This window comes from Syngnathus floridae, chromosome 5 (genome assembly GCF_059516105.1).
Source record: "Syngnathus floridae isolate MCC-2025c chromosome 5, RoL_Sflo_1.0, whole genome shotgun sequence".
NCBI classification, from domain to species: domain Eukaryota; kingdom Metazoa; phylum Chordata; class Actinopteri; order Syngnathiformes; family Syngnathidae; genus Syngnathus; species Syngnathus floridae.
Genome location: NC_142417.1, coordinates 11,570,385 through 11,595,834, shown reverse-complemented (window position 1 = coordinate 11,595,834; position 25,450 = coordinate 11,570,385). Strand labels below are relative to the sequence as shown.

The 25,450-nt window shown below is 41.7% G+C and overlaps 1 protein-coding gene across 2 annotated transcripts in view; it reads left to right on the top strand.

Moving 5' to 3' along the window:
- The window catches only part of rimbp2b (RIMS binding protein 2b), a 57,792-nt gene that overhangs the window by 28,166 nt on the left and 4,176 nt on the right, over window positions 1-25,450 (top strand). The window contains exons 3-23 of one of the 2 annotated variants that reach the window (XM_088376643.1): window positions 1,106-1,210; window positions 3,818-3,868; window positions 5,397-5,598; window positions 5,820-5,968; window positions 6,249-6,328; window positions 7,392-7,501; window positions 7,581-8,456; window positions 11,785-11,936; window positions 13,408-14,061; window positions 14,173-14,322; window positions 14,928-15,101; window positions 16,547-17,296; window positions 18,193-18,301; window positions 18,781-18,906; window positions 21,047-21,228; window positions 21,585-21,753; window positions 21,867-21,929; window positions 22,323-22,426; window positions 23,608-23,634; window positions 24,127-24,198; window positions 25,134-25,268. In XM_088376643.1, the coding sequence (XP_088232769.1) occupies window positions 1,109-1,210; window positions 3,818-3,868; window positions 5,397-5,598; window positions 5,820-5,968; window positions 6,249-6,328; window positions 7,392-7,501; window positions 7,581-8,456; window positions 11,785-11,936; window positions 13,408-14,061; window positions 14,173-14,322; window positions 14,928-15,101; window positions 16,547-17,296; window positions 18,193-18,301; window positions 18,781-18,906; window positions 21,047-21,228; window positions 21,585-21,753; window positions 21,867-21,929; window positions 22,323-22,426; window positions 23,608-23,634; window positions 24,127-24,198; window positions 25,134-25,268 (4,437 nt within the window). In that variant the 5' untranslated portion in view covers window positions 1,106-1,108. The remainder of the gene's footprint in view (window positions 1-1,105; window positions 1,211-3,817; window positions 3,869-5,396; window positions 5,599-5,819; window positions 5,969-6,248; window positions 6,329-7,391; window positions 7,502-7,580; window positions 8,457-11,784; window positions 11,937-13,407; window positions 14,062-14,172; window positions 14,323-14,927; window positions 15,102-16,546; window positions 17,297-18,192; window positions 18,302-18,780; window positions 18,907-21,046; window positions 21,229-21,584; window positions 21,754-21,866; window positions 21,930-22,322; window positions 22,427-23,607; window positions 23,635-24,126; window positions 24,199-25,133; window positions 25,269-25,450) is intronic. The other variant, XM_088376645.1, reaches the window with a different exon arrangement.

The following is a 25,450-nucleotide window of genomic DNA, read 5'->3' as shown; positions in this document are numbered from 1 at the left end:
ATGATGATAATATCACCGACACACACATTATCCTTGAGCTTCTACTGGCACGCCTGTGTCATTGGCTTCTTTCACTTGATAGTGTCACATAGGTTCACTCGACGGGGCATATGAATGGATGACAGGTGTATTGAACTCCGGCAGCACGGTGGCGCACTGGTTTGAATTTGGAATTTGCTCACCTTTTTCATGTAACCTACTGATGATACAAATTAGATTGGAAGTAATGAAACTTCAGACAAGCATTGTGTTACCTAAAGGGGGAAGCAAACTTGGCTTGATGTGTATCCATGTCTTTGTCCTCATCCATATGTCCCATCCATTGATCTTATTAGTGCTGCTGATCACTTGGTATAGTCTACTGTCACATAGCGATTGCTGTGATAATCATTGTGAACGCTGAGAGATGAGCTTTCTCGGCCCAACGCTGTACCACACCATGGATCGATTGCAAGTGGGTCACAGGGCCAGCTGCACAGGTCAGCTATGCGTTAAACTCTGGGGCGCTGTCAACCAAAGTCTCTGTGCGAATGCTAAGAGATAAGCATTTGCACTAAAGCTGTTGTAATTAAACAGCTGCTTCTCTTTGCTCTCCTGCTCAATAACAGTATCATCGAGTCCAACTCAGGCTGAGTGAGCTCTTACTTTTCTCAGCTCACACAGTTTCAGTTACATAATATTGGACTTTTTTACAGAATGAGATAAAGCGCACGATCACAGCCAGAAAAGCCGTAGCGTCACCTCAAAACGATTACTCTGATGCCATCCGTCTTGCAGGCTGATATGCTGTCATGTATCAAGTGACATTATCATAGTCCTTAGTGATTTTCGTTTGGCATTCTGGCTCGGAAACAACATCTCTCAGATTCACACATAATTTATGAGAGAACTGCAGTTTCGCTCATCCTTCAGGGTGTCAATTAGGTCAGTACACTGTTAACCAGCGAGGGCACATGTAACACTTGGATTGAGTGGAAACGAAGAGTGAAGACCGGGGATGCACTTTGCATTGGCTCCTAATAGCACTAACATTAGCCGTCTTTATGCCCTCCCACACAATCCCTCTCCCTCCCTGGTTCTCCAACCTCTCATCCCCTGCGGACAGCATATGCGTGAGGCTGCGGAGCGGAGGCAGCAGCTCGAGTTGGAGCATGAGCAGGCCTTGGCTGTACTCAATGCAAAGCAGCAGGAGATTGACCTGCTTCAGAAGGTAAGAGAAGTCAGGTTGTTCCAAGGTAAAAGCTGCAGACATCTTGACGGCTGTTCTTGTTTGCTCAGTCAGTGTCAGTGATGAGATTCAACAAGCTTTTTCGTTAGAGCTGAGGAGGTGATACGTTACAATAAAAGTGAAAGTCAACTGAAAGAGTCCTCTCACCAGGCATCTTTCCAACAATTAGTCATCCCTGGCACGGCTGTCCACTGAGCCCCCATCCCTCAGCTCTCTCTTCCCTACCTAATCTTTTCTGTAATATTTCACGAGCACTCTTGTCTGTCACAAGCAAATCGTGCACTACAATTGGAAAGTAGTTATGACACCTTTTAGAGGCCTGCTTAGACCAAAGTGCTAGCAAGCCAAGGCAGTTTTGGTACTTAGCCATTCTTTTTTTTTTGCACACTGGAGCTGACTTTAATGTCAAAGCGAATGGAGCAAAGGCTGAGATTGTTGATAGTGTGAACGTGATAAGAATTGTCACCGGTTCTGTCTGCACAGCTCCGTGTTGTTGCTGTAGTGTCGTGCTGACTTCACAGTCAGCCACTTGCAGGCGGCGTTTTCTCTCATTAGCAGAAGCTCATTACTGCCTTATCTGCCTTCAGACGCTCTGCATTCTCTTAAATTAATTGCCTGCAAAATAGATTCATGAAAGTGTTAAGTCAACATATGCTGTCATATTTTCTCTCAACAGATGTTCCCAGTTCTTAAAAGAAATTCTTTTTTTTTTTCCGTCACAGTTTTAAATCATCTCATGGTTTGTAAATACCCTAATTATCATCAACTTAAATATGCGAGCACAACACCACCGACAACACAATTGCATTATTGTCAGCCATTCTTTTTGTTGATTAAGGCTTTAATGGCCAGAACAGGTTTACTCATTTGCTCTTGTTAACATTACAGAAGAATAAGAAATTACGGCTAAATTGCTTGTCATGGCTGACAGCTGGAGTCCACTGTATAATTGCAGAACCAGGTTTTTTTTTGGTCTCAGATACATGGAGTGAACTAAAGCACAGCAGAATTAAATCTCCTAGTTCAGTTATATGAAGACCAACCTGCCTTTAGCAAAGTACATTAAAAATGTGCATTAGTAAGTGCTGTCAGGCACTTCATTGTTATTTTCAGCCGAGTGGTGCTTGAATGCAAAGTGTCAACCATGCTCCAAAAACTGAACAGTCTTCAGTCTGTTTTACTTGAAGTTTAGTTTGTTTTCCCCTTGGCAATGCTGTGTTTGTGCACTTGTGAAGACAGTAAATGAATTGGAGTTCCGATTCAATCAAATTGTTGGTACAGGGTAGCAAACGTCCTGGGTGCTGTTTGCTTTTGGCAACAAAGCAAACTGAGTTGGATCCATTCCACATGGCAAATGAAACAATTATGCTGTGGCACAATAGTGATAGAAGCACAGTACAGTTGAAATGGATAAAACTGTTGACTTAACTAGCATGTCATCAGAACTTTTTGAGCATAAACAGGCTGAAGGAAGTGTCACGGATCGGAATGGAGCAGGGCAACCAAACGCAGCTTGGACCAGGGTTCATAGAGGAAAAAGGGAGTTGGAATGGAAGATGAGGGGACAAACCAACAGAACCGACAAACTAACATAACTTCCTAATAAAACCAACAACAGGACTGACCGACAGACTGGATAACAGAAACGGAACTGACCGACAAAGACGTGAGACAAAAATACATCAACAACCCGAAAGGGAGTGACACGCAGACAGGACTTAAATAAGAGACAGGTAACGAGAGGAAGGTGACTGTGATTAGTACATTGATTGTGAGTAGACACAGGAAGGGAGGGGCGAGTACACAGACGCGGACAGAAACCATGACAACCGACACATAAGAATACAACTGGGGACGAGTCGTGACAGGAAGATAACTTGTGGCAACCCATTAATGCACTTTCAAATCATTTTCAAGACTAATGTAGTCTGGAAATTGTCCAAATTTTAAAGTCATGAATGAAAAACAATGTTGCTGTTGTTTTTTGGTTATTTGCTATTGTTACTGATGGTGTAATCATTACACCATCAGTCAGACTTTAATGGTTCACTTGTCAGGCAGCATGGGTTCAATTTAGGGATGCACTAAAAATCCAGCCACCAAAAACTGCATTTTGAACTTTTGAAACAGTAACAACATGGCTGAAACGGGATGTTGTGATGAAACAAGCATGTGCCGACGGCCCACTGAACTGAGCAAAGGTGGTAAACCTTCCTTGTGTATAACTACTTAATCTAATCAGAACCTCTAAAACGAATGTGGCGTTCTTATATAGATAGAAAAAAAGTGATTATTGTGGTTTATTCTTGGAATAAGAATGATGTTATTATATTTTGCAACTATTGCTAACATTGCAGCCGGTGATTGAATGTGCATTTGGACTTGCAATCATTGCCTAGGCTTGAATCCATTTAAAAGAAAACATACTTTACTTTGTGAATATTGCAAGAGTAAAATCCAAATTATTTCGCCAGGAACGGTGAAAGTAAATGATGAATTTGTAGTCATTTTATCACTCAACACCACAGAGTAGAAAAGAAATTACAATCATGCTGACCTGATCTGAAACACTGTATCTTTTCTTTCCAGGCTCAGGTTGAGGCTAAAAAGGAACATGAGGGTGCTGTTCATCTTTTAGAGGTGAGCTTCTGGACTGAGGGGCGGGGCTTTGTGTAGTTATTCTAGCAGACTCTGTGAAGTCAATAGAATGGTTGGTCAATTGCTCATACACAGACAGTCATGCTGTGCTCACTGTTTTTCTAAAGTTTAGGTTAATGTTCTTGTTGATTTTCTATGAATATGTGCATGAATGATTTATTTTCTCTCTTTTGTTTTTCTTTTTACTGTGTCACTGTTGATGCTTAGAACCACTTGGACAGCATGCAGGTATTTCATAATTGTTTTTATTGCTGTGTTGGATATTTTAACATATTTTACTTTATCAGTGGAGGCATATCAGTTTATTTTTTGATAGTACAAATGGATTAACAGCTAGTTATGAAATAAATGTGCAATCCAACACAAAAACACATATATTGGTTATATTTAGGAGGATTTTGGTTTTGTGTGCGTCCTCTCCTTGGGTCTTGCTGTCCACCCACCTCGCGTTTTTCCTGGCTATCAAAGAAAACTCACACACAAGCCTCTGGAACATGACTGGCAGTATAAACAAGACTTCTCTTTGCATTGATCATAGAGAAATATTCATCCTATAATCCTTAATATTTGATGAAAAGATTCGACAAATAAAACTTTCATAGCCTGCATAAAGTAAAAAGGTGGTTGGCTGATGTCAGTGACCTCACATGCAGCAGCATTAGGTACACCTACACAGTCAAATGAGATCCAATAGAAGAGCTCTGCATGAAACAATAGGCATTAATGTAGTGAATATGTGTTGATCTGCACTGCATCGTTCTGACGGCTTTATCCCTTTTTTTTTTGCTGAATTGATGTAAGCATTACAGCATCTTTCTTCAAATGAAGACTGTAATTTGATTTATTGGTTCTTATCAGATTCATATGATGCATCTAATGAAGTGCCTAAAAGTAAAAGCCTAGGATCCCAATCCTCCGTTGTGTAGTGGCAATCAATATATAATCAATGATTGTTGCATGTGTTGTATAGTGCTTATTGACCACAAATGCACACAGCTGCATGTCGATGTAAACTACTTATCTTTCCAGTTCATACATAACAGCATGGAATTACCGTGGTAGCCTCACGGTATGGGCAACAACAAAAGCATCCATAGTGGTTAAAATGGCATTCACAGCACTTTTTTTTTTTGCTTTCGCATTGTGAGGTCAATTATTGTGCAAGCCAGAAAATAAGGCTTCAGCACCTAAAATTGTGGTTCTGTTTGCCTGTATGTTGTGTGATTTAAAATAATGAAGCCACCTTTTTCCATATACTATATGCATGTTAGACTGAAAAGTTGTTAATTTATGGACGGTCGTGATGTGTGCATCACCATTTTGTTTTCATTTTTCAATAATTGTCCATATTCTTTATCCATATTCCATTGTCTATTGCAGCTATTGTGGCTCAATGTACAAATGACAACCTGTACATTTCATAACTTTTCATTTGTTTGTTTCCCATCCTACCGCTACCTCTGCCTCTTCCCAATCTCATACCTGTCCCCTTTGCCCTCACCTCCATCAGGCCAAAGTGCGTGAGCTAGAGGAGAAATGTCGGAATCAGAGCGAGCAGTTCAACCTGCTGTCCAAAGAGCTGGAGAAGTTTCGTCTGCAGGCGGGCTTTGACATCCTCAGCACTGAATCTTTGACAGTGTGTGAATCTCCCGCCTCTCCCAACAAATCCCTATCCCAGCTTCTAAATGGATTGGCAGCCCCCATAGGCAAAGGTGATCATTATTATGATCTTTACAATAAGAAAATGAATGCTGTCATGCTCTGCAAATATATCAATGTCATGTAAATGCCATACAGTATCTAATTGACTAGAATCGACCATAATTTATTGCACAGTTCTCTACCTAAGATGGAGTTATTAGTTTTTGCTGTCTTGATTTCAGCTCCGTTGTTCAGATGTGAGACGTGATGACATGTTTTGTATGATCCACAGGCGGTGAGACTCCGACAAGCAGAACTTTGATATCGGATTTCATTCGTCCATTGCAGACTGGCGGAGACAAACCGGAGCTCCTCTCTGTCAAGCCAACATTCCTTACTCGCAGTCGGGGCAGCAGTTCAGCAAGGACGCTTCTCTCTGAGGTTTTTGAGTGTGTTCTGTATTATCCAGTTGTGTAAATGTAGACAGTGAATGAAGGAGAAGGACAACATGTAAGAGTTGAATGCAATTCCAGCACTGCACGTCCCTTAACGTACCTTGGTTTGTGAGGCAAACAGGCATTTCCATAGTTCTATATTTTGGAAGTGTTTGGCCTTTACAGTTCAGCTGTCAGTTATTTGTTTTATTACTTCATAACCCACTGACTGACATATTTGATCAATTTGAGAATGTCTTTGAAAGAACTGTATTTTCTTTCTCTAGATGGACAAAGAGCTCGGTTCCAGCACCAGATCGAAACCGCGGTTTACAGGGAAGGTCCGTCTGTGTATTGCTCGCTACAGGTATGTTTAAAAAGGAAAAGAAAACATTCAGAGAGTTTGAAGGGAACAATAGAGCATAGTCAAGAATGCCAATTACAAAAACAAAAAAAGGAATCTAATTAAAAACTTGACCCCCAGTTAGGTGAATGTGGAAGTCAGTATAAGTCACTTTAAGGGCCTTAACTGGTGGAAAATTACCATTTACAAACACTTGCTAAGGTATTTTAGCCATTTTTTCCTCCATATTCAAATCTTGGTATCAAAGGCCCACTACATTTCAGTCCCAGATTTACCACGGATGTCTGTAGATTTCCTATTGGCCCATCACATTCTGATGGGGTCCCTCAACCTTCTCACTTTGTGATCGAGGTCTGACATGTTTTTCACATTCAGTGAAGGGACTTGACAGATTAAACGTTGACGCCAGATATCATATTTATTACCACAGCAGACTTGAGTGATGCTCCCTTATACCCTTTTACAGACCACGAGGGTCTTGTCAGATTGTAGTTGAATGAAGCATGGCATGGTAAAACGTGGCAAAACGTGCACTAAACACGGGACAAAGTGATAAATACATCTGCATCCCGAGAGACTATGGACCACCTCAGAATATTATTAGGCTCTATTATGTACTGTCAAGTTTTGTTTTGTTGACCCCATTTTATTACGGTCGACTAGGTTTCATATGGGCACTGTGACTGCCATGGGCATTTTTTCAACGGTTCTGGCCTGGTCCACGGCAATCACAGATTGCCTGTCACATTGTCAAATCACCCCCCACCTCATGTTGTATCCTTTCCATTTTTTTCCTCAGTGGCCTGAAATGTGATTGCCATGTCTGCCAGGATACATTATGATTGTAGTGTTCCTATTACCATTAATTAGACCTGGCCAAAATATAGGATCGGCAGTTCCTATTTTTCATCAACGATGTGTCTTTGCTAATAATTGTGTGTGTTTATTATTTTTCCATTAATTAACCTTTTAGTGTGAAATCTAATTGTTGTTCTTGTGGTAAATCCATTTATAGTATGTTTAACAGGTTAAGACTGTTGATGACTATTTTGTGCTTTTGTGCTAGTTATAATCCTTATGATGGGCCAAATGAGCATCCAGAAGCAGAGCTTCCCCTGGTGGCAGGAAAGTACCTCTACGTTTACGGAACAATGGATGAGGATGGCTTTTATGAAGGTCTGGTGCCTCATATAGTTTATTCTATCTGAATCGTACCCAGAATTACCAACCGTCTATTTCCCATTTTGGATTTTAGGAGAGCTCCTCGATGGCCAACGGGGGCTCGTCCCCTCCAATTTTGTGGATTTTATACAGGAGGAGAAAACCTCTGTTCAAGACTCAGTAGCTAAAGAACCTGGCAACCTCAACCACAGTAGCCTGGGACCTCAGAGACTCGGGGTCAGCAGGGGTATCACTGCAGGTCTAAGCAGCCTGCTGTCTGACAGTAAACAAGGCTGTCCAAACGACAGTATCAGCAGCAGCAGCCTCGGTGTGGACCTCCTGGGCTCCTCCAGCAATGGGACGGGAACCTTAGATGTCAATATTGATGAGGTCGGTGAAAACATTGTGCCTTATCCTCGCCGCATTAACCTGATTAAACAACTGGCCAAGAGTATCATCATTGGCTGGGACCCCCCTGTGGTTCCTCCAGGCCGGGGGTCCATTAGTGGCTACAATGTCTTGGTGGACAAAGAGATTCGAATGAGTGTCCCTTACGGAGGCAGGACTAAGTCTCTTATTGAGAAACTTAATTTGGCAACCAACACCTACCGGATCTCCGTGCAGAGCGTTACTGAGCGCGGCTTGTCAGACGAGCTCCGGTGCACGCTGCTGGTGGGTAAAGATGTGGTGGTGGCACCTTATTACCTGCGGGTGGACAACATCACACAGGGCTCAGCTGAGCTCTCTTGGATGCCCAGCAACAGCAACTACAGCCACACCCTCTTCCTCAATGGCGCAGAGTATGACATGATAAAGCCCGGGGGGTATAAATACCAATTCTTCAACCTGAAGCCAATGACGGTTTACAAAGTGAAGGTGGTGGCACAGACACACCAGGTGCCTTGGCAGCTTCCAACGGAGCAGAGGGACAAGAGGGAAATCTCTGTGGAGTTCTGCACTCAACCTGCAGGTGAGCCTGCACATAAACTCACTGTAAAACATACTGTGCATTCAGGATGCAGAACTAATTATTCATTCATCACGAACACAAATAGCACTAAAACAAGTTGGAATGATAGTTTGACTCATACTACCTTTTTTGCTGTTCTTGTAATCCTGCTGTGTGCGTTGCTTGAGAAGCAAAGCAAAAAAACAGTTTGGCTCAAAAAGATTCCATTTCACTGAAACTAAGGTCTTCTCATTAGAATAAGATAAGATACTCTCCTGTGTAGACCTAGATGGTTTACTTTGATGGTTTCCGACCACTACTCAAACACATTGAATAGGTCCTGTTAGGTGTTAGGTGATCGACTGGATCAAGCTAGAACTAGTTGTCGGCCCTAATTACAGGCCTGTTCCACCATCCAAAATAAGCAACAGTGCAACCTTGACATTTCGTAGACATGATGGATTGGATATTGTTGAACATGTTTGTAGCATTTTGTAAATGTGCAGGTCTCTACTAAATTTTAGAATGTAAGGTTGTTGATGCTTTTGTAGTTATAAATGCACTTTGCCTGCGTCAATCTGATGCACGGACCCCAGCGAGTCTATTTTTGGTCCCGCAACGTCAAGCACGGCATGCGTGCCGACCACACTGATTTTTATGCAAATGAGGGGTGCTGCGACACAAACGGCGTGTTACGCCTGATTCTCCCTGTGCAAAGTCGAGGTAAATATAAAAAGAAAGAGTGCACAGTTGGATTGTGCGTTGGGCACAAATATAGGGTCCATTGTCTAACACAGTCATTGTATGGTGCTTTGTCCTGGTCTGCTGTCGTAGGGCTCCTCCGCCACTCGCCTGACCTGGATGAAAGTGCTTTGTCTTGTTTTGACAAAGGTGGATGCTGGTTGCACATAACTTCTATTGTCATGAAACCAAAATGCGAAGTTGAAAGGAGTTTTGCTAGGTGCTTCGACTTGACTCCTTCTTGTGGCTAGATCTAGTTCAGCTCTTCATTTAGAAGCTCCAAAAGGGCATTGCTCAATAGAGAGCATGTCGCAATGGTTTTTGTTTCTGTTCTGTGTTTGCTTTTCAGGTTTGAAAAATGTTTTCATGAGCCGAAAAGGTCTAAAGTCCGACTGTCATTTTGCGTGCTCTTTGTGTGCTGGTTTGTGCCTGCGTTTCATAACCTAGGAAAAAATCTGTGATCGTAATTCGTCTCAGGTTTGACAAATCGCATGATACATATAGAATTAGTTGATTTGCATAAATTTCTCTCAGACCGTGCAAAATGAACCGTGTGGCAATTTTGCACAATTGCCCGACATAATCTCAGATGTGCCCAGTTAGCAGATCTACTTCCACTCCTATACATACTGTGCCTGATAACGTAAATATAATTGGTTTCGTCGATATGTGTCCTGCTATTGGCTGACGACCAGTCCAGGGTTTCTCTGGGCCAAAGTCAGCTGTGAAAGGCTCGAGCTCACCTGCGGCCCTGATGACAAGTGAAATAGAAAATTGATGGATAGTTTTTCATTATTTTTCATTGGACCCACTGTTCAACACTCTACAGCACATGAAAGCAGGCAATTGTGACAATTAGAATCAGATGAATGTATTCGGGAATGTGTGTGTGTGTGTGTGTGTGCGTGCGTGCGTGCGCGCGCGCGTGTGTGGGGTTTGGGTCTTGGCAATGTAAGCAGAGAAACGAAGCGCTGTAATTGATTGAAAATCAGAATGCTGCACAGAAATGGCAAGATGATGAATGGAGAAGGGGGCACCATAAGAGGCGTCACGCTGTGCTTTTCCTGTTGGCATCTGATCGGAAAACCTGATGAGTTCATTACATTATCCATCCATTGAACAATTTAATTAGAGATGATTAAAAGAGTCTCCTGTGCTCTGGACAATGTCTGGGCGAACTGTGTAGCCTTTCAAACTCGACTTGTCTTCCTCAGTTTCTTTATTCATTTTTGCACTTTCGAAAATGGACCAGCCTCAAGTTTCTTGCCATAAATTCTGTGTCTGCAGCTGGGATTAATGAAAGTAACAACTGCCCAAAATAATTCACTTACTGCTCCCAGAGAAACTATTTGTTCTGACAAGAAATTTAAATATCACAAGTTGAAATAGACTCGTAGAACAGCTATGGCTGCCTGTCTAAGACTGTGTTTTGTCTGAGTGGAAATGTGTCGGCACTAGTATAGCTTCATACAGACAAACACTGCTAAGTGCATCTAATTACTGTGTGCAGCTTGCTCCTTCGTGCACGCAGCACTGACAAACTGTGGAAATAATTGTGTTCACTTGTCTTATTGTTAAACCAACATTATACGATAACTGGCTGATTGCTGAATTCTAGTAAATGCAGTTCACTCGAGCACATTTATTCAGAAATCAGAGTCAAAGCTATAGTTCTCCTCCGTATTCTTTTTTTAAATGTTTTGATTGCCCTCGACTAAAGTTTAGTGTCGTAAATATTGCCAATATTCTAGATATGTATACACTAGCCAGCCACAACAATGTGATAACCTGAACATAAAGTGATCCGATTCAACTTCCAGCTCAAATGTAATAATATTTTTTGATAAATAGAATGGTATACTATTGACAATATTTTTATGACCATAGTTTTAATTTTGTGGTGTCAAATTGCACTGCATTCTACAGACAGCTCTTTAAAATATTTTATACTATTCTTACATGTATCTAAACAAGGAAACATGGAGTGTATTTAGCACATTATACATTTGCAAAGCCAGATTCACCAACACCTTGCTGCAGTGTATCAACTCACAAAACGTTTTTCTTGTTATTTTAATTTTTTTTTTACTTTAACCTCCAGGTGTTTCGTGCCCTGGCCAACATTAAACTGGATATTTTTTCTTTGGTCCCATTCATTCTAGCATAGCGCAATGCTAGTTTGTCTCTCAGGTTTGGCGTGAGTTTTTAAACTCCTTTCCATCTGTTATCATTCTACCAACGGCTGAGTCAGGTCATCATTTCATTTATTCCAAATGTATTTTTTGTTTTCGCAGATCCACTAAGCAGTGTTTATGTTGTCAGAAAAAAGAATCTTAAAGTGGAAAACTTTAAATATTTTATCAAGGAGTCTTGGGAGTAACGATGTTATTGAAATTGTATAAATATGTAACATTTATGTGGCAAAATATAGTATTGTAACAGCAGTTGTGGCTCATAATTAAATATAAGATACTGTACATGTTGGAAAGAAATAAATCACTGACGATGGCACTGTGGGTTTCACATCAGTTCAACTCATCAGAGGAGTGGGGTTAATAAGTTAGTTCTAACTTTCAAGACTATTTATCTCCCTGTTTGTGGTACCCAGGCCCTCCACTCCCTCCACAGGAGGTTCAGGTCCAATGTGGTCAGACACCCGGGGTTCTGCAGGTGAGATGGAAGCCACCGCCGCTGACTACAGCTGGTACTTCCAACGGTGCCAGTGTCATTGGATATGCTGTATGCACAAAGGGAGAAAAGGTACTAGGTTGTTTTAATACTTTTGTGGCAATGTGAATGGTTTAGTAGTGTTCTTTTGCCCCCTTCTGGAGGAAGGGAATAATGTTAATATCCAAGCAAGATAAAACTGTTTGAATGTCAGCTCGTTCACCATCTATAAAGTGGCCGCTCCCTTGCAGATTAAATTCATGAAAAGTTGTACGTCATGATGACTGAATACAAATATTCAATTTCACTTAACCCCCCCACCCCCTTCAAAAAAAATTCATCATTTAAAATAGGGTTTATGAAATTCAAATACGACTCCCTAAACTTTTGTGTTATCGTTATTGGATATCATAACATAAAATGCCCTATGAACTTTACAGTTGAACTGTTCAATGTACATATCAAATTCAGCCTCACAAATTTTCAACTCAACATTATTTATAAAGCATTCTAAAAACCACAGTTGCATACAAAGTGCAGTACTTAGAATAAAAATCAGCCATGACAAAACAAACCATTAAAAGAATGGATTCATGACATAATAACACTAAAACAACGTGGAGTTTCATGCTGAGTCAAAACACCAATGAAAAGAGTGGCCTAACATAAACCACATTCACTGCCAGCCATTTTAAAGCATTTGGATGTTTTCGAGAGCTGTGGGATATTGCGGTCAATAATTTTATGGACACCAAACTACCCAATGTAAGAATAAACACTTTCCCTTCACAAGGAAAAAAAACAGATTCTGTCGTTTTCTGCACTTTTAGTAGTAGAAGAAGTTAGGTTGCACAAAATGCAGCCGTTTCTCCCTGTGGACTCAGAGACTGTGCTGACCTTATATCTAAAATGGGCCATTGATGTCATCTATTGGTGTTTGTGCATCAGTAAAGTTGTTTCTAAGTTTGAGATTTACAGTGGAGTCGCAGCAGATGCTCTCCCATCTATCCTCACTGAGAAAAAAACCCCATAAAGACAAAGTACACTTGTCAATGGCAGTGAATGTGTTTTTAATAACGGAAGGTCATTCCAAATGTGGGGACCGGTAATGGAAAAAGCTTGATCCCCTCTGAGGCTCCGCTTAGTCCTCTTAGTTCCTCTCGTAGTGTGGTCTGGTCAGAAGCACAAGGTTAAGTATGTCGCGGTGGAGGAGCTCAGTGGTAAGGTCAGGCGAGACTATTTAAAGATTTAAAAACAAATCCAAGAATTTTGTGAAAATCCAAGAGTTATGTGTTCCTTCCTACAAGTTCTAGATAAGAGACGAGCGGGCAGCATCATTTTGGACCAACTGGAGACACTTGGGGGAGGACTGACTTACTCCAAAAATAAAGTAATCCTGCCGACATGTAACGAAGGCATGGATGACAGTTTCTACATGGTGTTTCTTGGCTTGGCTTTAATTTAGCCAGCCACCTAAAATGAAAAAAAAAAAGATGAATTCAACAACAGCACCAATTAGCAGATATGCACACTAAATTGTTGACGCTGTGGTTGTTTTGTGCAGATTGCAGAAGTCTTGTACCCGACAGCAGACTATGTGACAGTGGAGTTAAACAGAATCAAATGCTTGGAGGCCAGGGAGGTCATCGTAAGGACGTTATCAACACAAGGAGAGTCCCAGGATTCACCTGTGGCCATCATCCCGCATAATCTACTGGGCTCTCCTCGTCTGTCGCATCGAACTACTGGGCCCCCTCACACTTTGCCTCACCCACCATCTCACCCACCTCTCCCCCAAACTCACCCTCCTTATCCATCCACATATCCGCTAATTCATCCCCAGCCACAAGTGCAGCCTCTGTCTCGAGCCCAGCCTCACGCACAGACGCACTCGCAGCCCATCTGTCACCCTCCGCCCCACGCCAATCCTCAGTTCCAGCGCCCGCCCGGGCCCAAGTCAAAACCGCTCCTAAGTGCCAGAGAGCCTGAAACCAAAGAGCACGAGGCGAGCATGCGGCCCGGCCCACCCTGGGAACGCTCCCCTTCACCGCTGCCTCCGATGCGCGGACCCAATCTGGAGCCGCCGCCCTTTCAAACACGCCGTTCGCCCTCTCCTCAGAGGATCCTGCCGCAGCCTCAGGGAGTCCCCATCCCCAACACTATCGCCAAGGCCATGGCCAGGGAAGCTGCTCAGAGAGTGTTTGCTGAAGGCAACAGGGTACGATGATGATGTATTAAAAATGTCATCATAATTCATGATTCATAATAATTATAATAATTAAAACATAATATAACATGGGATAAATGTCAATGTGATATCTTGTATCAGGTGGAGAAGCGGAACATCTTCAGCGAGCGGGGTAACGCCCTGCACCCACTGAACTCTGATGAGGAGGAGGACGGTTATGATTCTCCTCATGCAAGAAGAAGAGGGGCTTCGGTGGACGAATTTCTTAGAGGCTCGGAGCTGGGCAGACAGGTAGTATTACTACAAGTGCTGTGTTAGTATGGCTTATGAGACGTCACACATTTGTGTCACCATTTAAAAGTCTCGTGCAAAGGCAGAGTACGTTTTTGCTTATTATGGCGACAAGTGGTGCAACTCACGCGTGAGACAGAGAGAGCCTACTCATTTTTGCTAAGTTCTCTCTCAAGCATTTTTTCTTTTAAAGTGGAGCATGCAAAAAGCCACCACAGTGTCATTTGTACAGTTTGTCATTCTTAACTGAGCATTCATTGTTAATTAAATGAAGGAATAGTTTTTTGTCATTAAAGTTTTTTTTTTACTGTACTGTTCTCATTAACTGGCTGTTTGAACTGTCAATTGATGAATATTTAACAGTATCTTAAATATTGTACTGTTATAAATACACCATAAATGTACAAAATAATTGTTGAAGTACAGATCAGGTCACTCCCTGACACACATTTCATTTTATTGCTTTAGTGCACATAGCTATACTTCTGCCCAAAAATGTTTGTGCACTCAAATGCAGAATGTGATCTTTAATGATAGTAACCTGTGTTAATTACGATTTTTTTTTTTTTTAATATTGGGCTCATTTTTTTTACATTTCCTCTTAGCATCATCATCACCATCATCCCCACCACTACAGCCACAGCGAGGAGTACTACACAGAGAGCAGCCGAGGATCAGACTTGTCCGACATCATGGAGGAGGACGAGGAGGATCTCTACTCTGAGATGCAATTAGAAGAGGGCCGTAGGAGGAGCATCAACTCTCACAACTCTCTAAAGGTACGTCTGCTCACTTTGTCCTTGTAGTGACACAGGGTAGGGGGCAGATGGCGGGTGGTGGGCATCACCTTTTCAAGGTTTTTACAACTCGGCCCGCTGTGGCTTGGCCTGGCTGAGTGCTACTGCTTTAGTTCAGCTGAATTTACTCATCCTGCCCCCCCCCCCCCCCCTCCCCAGTTGTGCTTAATGCAAGGCTGAGCTTAGAGAATGGCTACATTTACAGAACATACTGTACAATAATCTGTATAGCATGCTGCTAGCGGTTGGAGGCTGAATACTAAAACAATGTGCATTTCTGAGTTGCGCCGCATATTTTTTTATGTGCTTTGTGTTGTAATAGACATTTTATATCAGCAAAATGCTAATGTTTAATTGCAAAGGGTCATGGCATATCCAGTACACGTGGGAATCTCATTTAAGTGAGCACTTAAATGTAAATATTCACTTTTGCTCATGTCTGTCACGTCTTGATATTTAGTATTTACGATCGGCGGTGGTTATCAATACAATTCTGTCTTCATTTGTTCTGTGTGGATGTAAAACCATTATGGTGTCAAATTGTCATGGTTACAAATTTTCAATCAAATTGTAGTATAATTATATAAAATTCACAAAATGTATGTAAATGGATGTAAAACCATTAAGGTCTCAAAATGCCATGTTTACATGCTGTCAGAAGTCAAGTTGCTCCACATTTTCAATCAAATTGTAGTATAAAAATGTCAAATTCACCCAAAAATATTCATCTATGTATTTACTTTATTTTCATCATTATTTTTTCATTGCATTTTACTTGTTTAAAGAACTGTTGCAGATGACCTAGCCCCTTCTTCCAAAAATACTTTCAGCACTTAGAAAAATGAGAGAGGTGAAAGCCGTTTACCATTTACAGCACATGTATCAACTAATTAAAATTAGAACAATGAGATAGTCTATTGCTATACGGGTGAAATTGCTGTCTACATTGTAAATGTAAATGGTTACGAAATATCTACATACTGTGTTAAGTGGCACTTCTATGCCCTCAGCTTGGTTTATGGAATATTACAAGTAGAATTCATTTCTTTCTTCTCTACCCCTCAACAGGTAAAGCCTTTTCTCCACCACCCTACTTTTTCATGATTTCCCACTTTCACCCCCTTTTTGCTTCTCCACTCCGTGTCCACGTTGTGTCTGTCAGCTATCATTTCACAGATTCCTGTTCAGAGCATGCCATTTCCTCTTTTTCACGGAATGAGACTGCATGAGTTGCTTTCTTGCCACAAATAACTAATTATGTCTTTATTTTGTCTTCCCTCCTATTTACTCTATTCACATGTTGTGTTCTTTCCTGCCTGTGTTAAAACCTCCAAACACGTGTCAACTCCCCCTACCAAAACACTAAACTGAACCTTTTGACCTGACTCACTGAACTGGGAAAACATGTGGAACTTTGCCTCGTGGAGGCATACTACAAGCGTCAGGACCTTGCCGAGGAAAGAGACTGCTGGGACCTCCAGAGGGAGGTAGTAAAGCAGAAGTCGCTCCGTAGCAAGCGCCTCCACAGCATCCCTGAGGTGGAGGAAGAGACGGACGGTGTAGACAACATGGGCCAGCGCCTGTCCTTCGAGGAAGGCGGCCGGCCGGGAACGCCGCGCGCCGGACGAAGGACGTACAGCCATGACGATCACATGCACAAGCGCGGCGTCACCTCCGGCAAGAGCCTTCGCCATTTGCAGCGCCAGCGCTCTTCGCCCCGCTTCGCCGACATCCGCTACTACTGCAATCCGGAGGACCGCATCCTGGGCCGAGCCAACCGCCAGAACACCAAGAGTCCTGACAGCGGTTTGGACTGCGGTAGCGAGGAAGAAGGATCTCTGAGCAGGGGTCATCGAGGTTTCTATACCCAGGCGGCTCCCATGCGCATCATCCACTGTGAAGGTCCGGTAGAAAGGCGAGCGCTCGCCATGGGCCGTAAGAGAACGTTGACACGCCAGTGCAGTGTAGAGGAGGAGTTTGCTGACATTCCAGTGACCTCTGCAAAGTCAGTCCACACCGGTGACTTTAAAAACCGGGAACACTTTGGGCCACGGCACTACTCCCGGGAGGGGGCCCTGAGTGAGGCCAGGCTGAATGAGCTGGACAGAGCCTATTACAGTCCTCACAGGGGGGGCAGGGCCCAGTCTTTGTCCAGGCTCCACTGGGACCAGTCGCTGGTGTGTGACTCGCACTTTCTGCTGTACTTTGCAATCAGCAAGTCTCAGCCATTTTTGCTTTCTGAATGTTGTGTGGTTTTCGTCATGATTACCCTCTTTCTCATCATTGGATGGTTTCATTTTCTGATCGCATTTCATGGTTGGTCTGATTTTATGTTGTTGTGACTAAGTTGCTTTGCTCGTTCTCTGACTGACAGGTGTTTTTTTTTTTTTTTTTTATATGGCCAAACTTTCATTTCCCTAAAGGCCATTTTAACACGTTTTGAGTTGTCATGTCTTTATGGCTAATGAGCAGCAGTTGCTAAGCTGCTTGACTGTGCAAAGCGTGGTTCGTTTATCCCTTCTGTCTGCTGGCTGCATAAGTCATACTTCATGACTTGTTAGTGTTGTGCTCGGAGGTTAATTGCAGAATCTCATCTCACATACACACATATAAATTCCTATTGTCCTGTAGTTATTAATTAAGTCACTCCACCTTAACTCTTTTGCTTGTTATGGCAAAAAAAAAAAATCCTATTTTATGATACTGTACTTTGTTGATTGTCATGGTAACTTCACTTATTTTCTGCAACACCTTTGTGAATTTCCTGTCATGAAGCTGACATGCACAGAGCAAAACAAACCAAACAAATGGTCTTTAGTTGTGCTACTAACCCCAAACCATGGTCCTATGTTGGGGGTTGATTTGATTTACTTGTTTCTTTATCGTTTGTTTGTTTTTGTCTATGATTTATCCTCCCTCAGGACAAATGGATTCGATCATTTGCTCCTAAGACTTTTTACTTTTGACAAACTTGTGGGATTTTTTTTTTTTAATTATTGTTTCAAATGCCAACTGTTTCCCCATGATGTAGGTAGCCTATTGTTGTAACTGTTTGTCTTTTCTTATCCTAAAGCTCATTGGAAACTCACCACCTCATGGAAATGCCAACCGTCTGGACCATACAGGGCGGAGGCCGGTTCACATTGGCACCCCCCCTCAGGGACGACCCATCCCTTCCATTGGTTAGTGAGGTCACCAAATGAGGAGACGCCCCATCCCCGCCTAGAGGGCCACTGATGTCTGTTGCGATCAATACCATGTGTCTCCCTTTCCCATGTGAGCCGAGCTGTACATCACTTCCATAGCGCATTAACATCTTGTGGCCCCTTTGTCAGGTGTCTGCATACCTCGTAGCTACATCGTCATGAGCTGGACTGGCCAAATGTCCATGTGCAGTTTTTGCAGGAGTTACAGCCCTAAGCTGTGTGTTTACAGTGGTCAACAAGTCACCACTGCAACAGTGCAAGCATTGCTGTTTTACATGACTCAAAAAGGGAGTCCTAATTGCCTTGTGTCTTCCACTTCCCCAACCCCTTGTCCCTTACTTTAGGGCAACTTCATCCAACTCTCCCAGCATGATTGAATGAGCTGTGTGACGTTGTGTGTGGATGTGTGTGTGTGGAATCTCTGACCGTAATGCTGTGATTGGTCTCTTCTGTAGAGATCACCATGGACAGTAACAGTGAGGGGAGTGAGGGGAACCTCTCACCTGTCAAGGACGATGTTTACTATGGCAGTGTAGCTCGGCGAAGGATATGGCCATCTATGTCCTCAGAGGATCAATATGGTACGTGGCGCTGCTTCTCACCAAGAGTTCACCTTGACAAAGCCAGAAAAAGGCCAAGAACAGCAGCGATAGCATCACAATTGGTGTTCTTTGCTGGACACTTAGTTTATTTACCTAACTAGCATAATTGAATGAGTGAACAGGGGAAGATTGGCCACACCTCTCTCCACCTCTCCTACCTCAATCCCAACTAACTTAAGCACCCTGCCTTGCAATGCTTTTAAGCATTAGTTTGGTTCCATTTGACATTATTTAAGTTGACCAGAATAATATTTCACCATAATACAGAGACACTGAAGTTGATTTGGTGAATGGATTCAAAGCCAGAGTTGTCGTGAAGCACTGTTAGATCATTTTTGTAATTTATTTGTGGGTTACACTGTGACACACATTACAAGATCAATCACTTTTTGCTGCCAAACTGAACTCAACATTTGCTGCAGCTTGATGTAAAAATGGCATCAGCCCACCTGTTTTTTCTTTAATTTACACGTCCCTTTTTTTTTAGACCAGGTTGCTCTTGTCATTCTTAATTTCCCATGAACAGTGGAACTTCTAGGGTGGAACGCAAGTTGTTGTAAGATGCTGATCAGGAAAGGAAATAGGAAATAAAATCAAGGTGTTGCTGTCATAATTCGTTTATTAAAGGTACTTGTGTAATTTGAGTCATTTGTGGTCAAGCAAGTGAAAAACAAAGTTACAATATAGATAGGAAAAAACGTCAATAACAAATTACCCTACATGGAGTCCAAAATATATTACAGTGTTGGGAAGAATCAGTTGCATCCTTAATAATTCTTGTTCTATCACAGTTGTTAACTTCAATAAATCACTTTTTCCATTATCCAAAAGGCTTTTCATGAGACCGATTGTTCAGCCTGACTGTTCTGCCATTCAAACATTTACATGAAGCATGAAGAACTGATCCCAGATTCATTCTTTCCCCTCCTCACTGTCCTTTATCTGTCATTGAGAACTTCTAGGGTTTTTGATATCCGTGTTGATTCTCAGTCGGTCGTGGTAATCTGCAAAGGTTGAATCAAGGCAACTGCACTGTTTGTTACCTTTAATCTAAAAGGCTTTGTCAGATGTAAAGTTTAGGTGTGGTGTCCCTCCACCTCTTTCTCTATTAAATAATCGGGTACTGTAGTTGTCGCTCAGTGTGGTCAGCAAAACGAGTGTCCGGAATGCCAAACAATCGTTCTCTGACAAACCTTCTATATATGGGACCACAAAATTCCACCTCCTGTTTCTATCTTCAGGCTTGAGTAGTGGTTTGTTTTGTCTTGGCAGATTTGAAAAAAGCCCAATTTTTATCTTCAGTGAGTGAAAGCCTTCCTGATGTTAGTGGGGTTTCTGTCTGTGTCCTTCGCTGACCACCGTGCAAAAAAAAAAAAAAAAAAACGATGTGTCAACTGTGATGTCTTCCCTTCACATACTTCTGTCCACAGAGTTGATTGATTTGTTCAGTAAACAAATCTACTTTGAAGTGACATTACCATGCTTGAACCAGTGGCTGGACTTTCTTTCCGCTTTTACCCATGTATTTATTGGCCACAATTCAAACAAACAATCAAGAATATCCCAGTTGCCTTGATTCAGTCGTTGTCGATTAGGGTATTTAACGTGTTTTCTGTGTCTGGTACGAGTGTCTGCTCTCCTTTTTGTTTCCACTTGTTTTCGCACATGGCATACAAGCATGGGATTACCAACCCTGGATGTAGGAATGCTTTCCTCATTATGCCCAAATCAAGGAAGGCATGCTTTTGACTTGCCCTTTGTGAGATAAGGCAGTGAAACAGCAATGAGCAACTGCTTCTTGTATAGTCCTCATATTGCACATTGTTCATTTCTCCCTTCACCCAAAAAGCTGCTTAATGTTTTTCTGTGATGTCACGCACACAGCTGAGCTCATATGTGTGACAACAGAGTCAAGCTTGCAACGTAAAATACGACATTCAAATCATTTGAAATTGAATCGAATAAAATCATTTGAACAGCATTTGGCTCTTTTTGCACACATGCATGTCAAGTCTTTTCCTGTCAGCTTTAACAAACAAAATCCTGCTCTCATGGCCACTGGAGCCCGTGTGGCTGTTTAAGGCTGTTAGTAGCAGCAGAGGCCTTCTCTCTGTTTCAGACAGCTATGGCGGACGCAGGCACGGCAGGGATCGCCGCTCACAGGATTACTTTGAGGAATCAGAAGCGGATGAGCTGACACGTGTCTTTGTGGCCCTATTTGACTACGACCCGCTGTCGATGTCTCCAAATCCTGATGCTGCTGATGAGGAGCTCCCTTTTAAGGAGGGCCAGGTCATCAAGGTAAGGGCTTGGCCTGGAGATACTACGGATATCCGTCAAGATCCATGTCTGCCCTATGAGCGTTTCACTGATAAATGCCAAAATCGGGTCCAGGAGCATATGGGAAGTTTTCTGCCCAGGTCTAATCCGCCCTTCATGTTCTTAACACAGAACCAGATGTTTACAAATTGTATTTAAATCCAAAAGTGTGTTTCTTTTATATTATGCCCATAATTCCAGTGATCCTAACACCTTTTGGAGATGTAATTGTTTTTTTTTTTTCCATTCCAAAATAAAGGATCGTGTTATCCTTTTCTTTCCATTTGTCTGTCAGGTTTAAGCTTGCTCATCCGTTGCCTTCATTTTTGTCCCTGTAGGTGTTTGGAAATAAAGACACGGATGGCTTCTACAGGGCAGAAATTCGGGACCGAGTGGGTTTGATTCCTTGTAACATGGTCTCTGAAATCCAAATAGAGGATGGTAACATGATGGGCCAGCTACTCAAACAGGGCTTTCTCCCACTCAACACTCCTGTGGACAAGTTAGGTAAGGAAATGTTGCACACTGGCACCATGTTGTGGTCTCTGGGTTGATTCTCTGCTGCTGACTCTCCTTTATTTTTCCCCAACATTTCCCATTTTTTTTTCTTTCCTATGAAGTAAACTGTGATCGTTTCAAAGGTGGACGCTCAATAAATCGCAGGTCCAGAAAGTCCAAGCGAGGTTTGTGTCCTGTCTCCTGCTTCTCGCTTGATCCTTCTTAACATTTTCTTTCTTTTAAAGCTGCCTGAAACTTTGCTTAAATTGTTGAAATCAGTTTATCCTTCTAAAATTTAAACAAAATATATATTCTGTAGGAATTAAGTTATCAGTGACAGTTCAGTGAAATTTTGGTTTTCATGTTTTTGTCACAGGCAATAGCGTGACCTCCATTTTTTTTTGGTCCACTTTGGCCCATTTATTTTCTTATTTACTACTTGCACCACTGCTGCAATTAATTTGAATAATAATTATTTACTAACACTGAGAGCCTACATTGTGGTCAAATTTACAAATTACAAGCCACTACAAATGTGTGTGCCTCATGCTGCTCCTTTTGTAACATCTCGTTGGCAGAGAGGAACAGACGGAGCGGCCGTCAGCATTCGATGTCAACCCGCAGAATGATAGCGCTGTATGACTACGATCCAAGAGAGAGTTCCCCAAACATTGATATTGAGGTACTGTCTTAGTAAACACCATCTTTGTGGAATTTTTGTTAAAAAAAAATGGAATGAGCACTTCAAATACCCTAATAAATTCAGGGAAAAACAATTTCACTAAAGTACATAATTAATTATACTGCACATACTGCTTTTTCCATGACACTAAAAACTCACTTTCTTTGGAAGTCATCCTCCAATTTTTAATATTTTTTTTGGGTATGTGCTCAGGTTGAAGTGGCCATTCCAACCAAACTCAACATTTTGACAGACTGTCACTTTTTGGAAATCTTGTGACATTACTATATACAGCTCAAGCTGTCCATTTTGTCTTCAGCTCACATTGTTATCATCTGTCTATAAATAAACATATATTCTCTTCCACTTCTACATAATAGGTTGATGTAGACGTTTGGAATCAAACATTTGCCCACCTCATGCATCTATTTAAGTTAGAAAGCCTAACACCGCACTCGTTTCTTTTCTTGAGTACGTAAATGTAGAAGTACCTTTTCATGACTGAAAAACAATTGTGCGTGTTATTCCATAAACCGTCAACAGTAAAAATATTGAAAGGGACACATGACTTTTTTAAAGATGTTTTTCAAACCTTGTTTAGAGTTTGACAAATAATTCCAAACATCTTATTTATATTTTCTTTGTGAGAATGTCTGGAACAAAGAGCCAAGGATCTTAATGTCATCAGCACTTTTAAAATCTTCTAATAAGATCCAGGATGTGAAGCCATTTGAAAAAAAAAATATATATATATATATATATATATATATATATATATATATATATATATATATAAATATATATATATATATATATATATATATATATATATATATATGGCAAATGTTTCATGACTTTTTATAAATTTGAAATTTTCTTGTGATTTTGAAGTTAAAATCTGTCCCAGGGTATCAACAATTCAGGACGTATGTATAATTAAAATATTTTGGGAAGACATGATCGCCATATCGTCTATGTGAGGGAGCACTGAAAATAAGCAGTTTTGATAACGGATTTGGCAAACAATTCTCTAGCAGCAGGCGGCCTATGTCAAACTGCTCAATCTACTCTGTTTAATGCTTAAGAAAGGTTCAGGTAAAACATTGTTTTTTTCCCCCCATCCCTTGGTTTTTACTTACTCTCACCTTTCTATTGGCACTCCCACCCACCCAACGACACAGTATGAGGGCAACAGACTAGATGACGAGGTGAGTGATGGTGAGGAAGATGCATTGCTGTCTGCTCTGTGTGTGTTTTTCTTCCTTAAGTGTTGGGGTCCAAAGGAGATGGTGGCGTTCACAGCTCTGAGTCCAGAGCGGTCACAAATACAAAGCGCTTCACAATGCCTGAGCTAGCATCTCCCTTCCTCACTGTGGTCTTTGTGTCAACTTGTCTGCGACATGCTTTACATACACCGCTGACTGTACTATGACTGTTTGGCTTGTTTGTTGGACCGAGAGGATATCACAGAAGAGATGCCCCCACTGTGCTGCCACTTTCTCTTCAATAGTCCTAAGTTTTCAGTTAACTCCAGTCCAATTGACACTGGTGTCCATTAATGTGATGCTTCACATTAATTTGGAGGACACAGTTAGCGTGTGAACCCACCCTTCCCCCCCAAATATACGGAATGTATTTACAAAGTCTGTAACGACATAAGTGTAATAGGTTTCGTGTGTTCTGATTTTCCATTCTGACAGGCTGAATTGACATTCTGTGCTGGAGATGTCATCACTGTTTTTGGGGAAATAGATGAAGATGGATTTTATTATGTAAGTAGTTGTTTTGAATTTCCCTTTCAAACATTCCAGACATTTGAAAAGAAAAATCGTAAATGGGGTAAGTTTGACAATTTCACATTAAAAAAAAAAACATTTGGTCAGATCAGAAAATAAATCTAATCCAGTACTGGTCAAATACGACACAGTGAAGTGAAATCCATTGTAACCAATGGGAGCAGAAGGGATCCGAATTTTCTAACATATCGGTTTCCCCATGAGAGCTCTCAGGAATAAGGTGAATACATTCCAAAGGATTTTGTGTGTGTTGTAACAAAAGGGTTGAGTGGCAGTATTCATGATGCTTTTCCACCTCCAAAACTGGGTACAGTACTACTAAATTGGCTAGTATATTCCCAGCCTGTCATTGTGTAAATAAATATCTGTGACGTTCTGACCTGGTTGTTTTCAGTTTTACCACATGCCAAGCCTCCCTCATAGGTCTTTAGCGCCCTCCTCTGGGGAAAATGCAGACATTGAAATTTCTTAAATGGGAAGCTGGCAATACATTGATTAAATAGTGTTAATATACACACTTAAGATCCATGTAATAGTATGTACTTTTTCCTCACAAACAGCACATGAGCAGAATGAAGCAGAAAGCCACATGACTGACTGTCATTTTAATGCATTTTTTTTCCAGGTAATCTTTTAGTCCGAACAACAACCTTTGCCACTTTTGACCAACTAACTGTTGCATTTACTCAATACCCTTGACAAGAAGGCAATGTATGACACATGTCTATACTACAAAGGGCCTAGTAGTGTTAGTATAGTGCAGCACTGTAATAAGACAAAATGTGGTTCAAGTGGTGGAGGAAAATATAAACTGTCATCCTACGAGTGCGTGTAATTGCGTGAAGACAAAGTGCTCACAAGTAGCACATAAACGAAAATAAGTGTCACCATCCTTATACTCCTTACCTTAGGGTGAGCTCAACGGACACAGCGGTCTTGTTCCTTCCAACTTTCTAGAAGAAGTGCCTGATGATGTCGAGGTTTTTCTCACGGACTCACCATCACGATACCCGCAGGACACTCCCACACGGATAAAGACCAAAAGGGTACATGCTCCTTCGCAGTACTAGGCCTCTCATTACGTTTACTCCTCTGCTTCCCGGTTCTTCCTTTCCCTTTAGTTGTGTGTGTGTATGTGTGTGTCTGTGCGTGTGTGTGCGTGCGTGCGTGCGTGTGTGTGCGTGTGTGTCTCATTGGTCAAAGTGCAAGGACATTTTGACTGATGGTG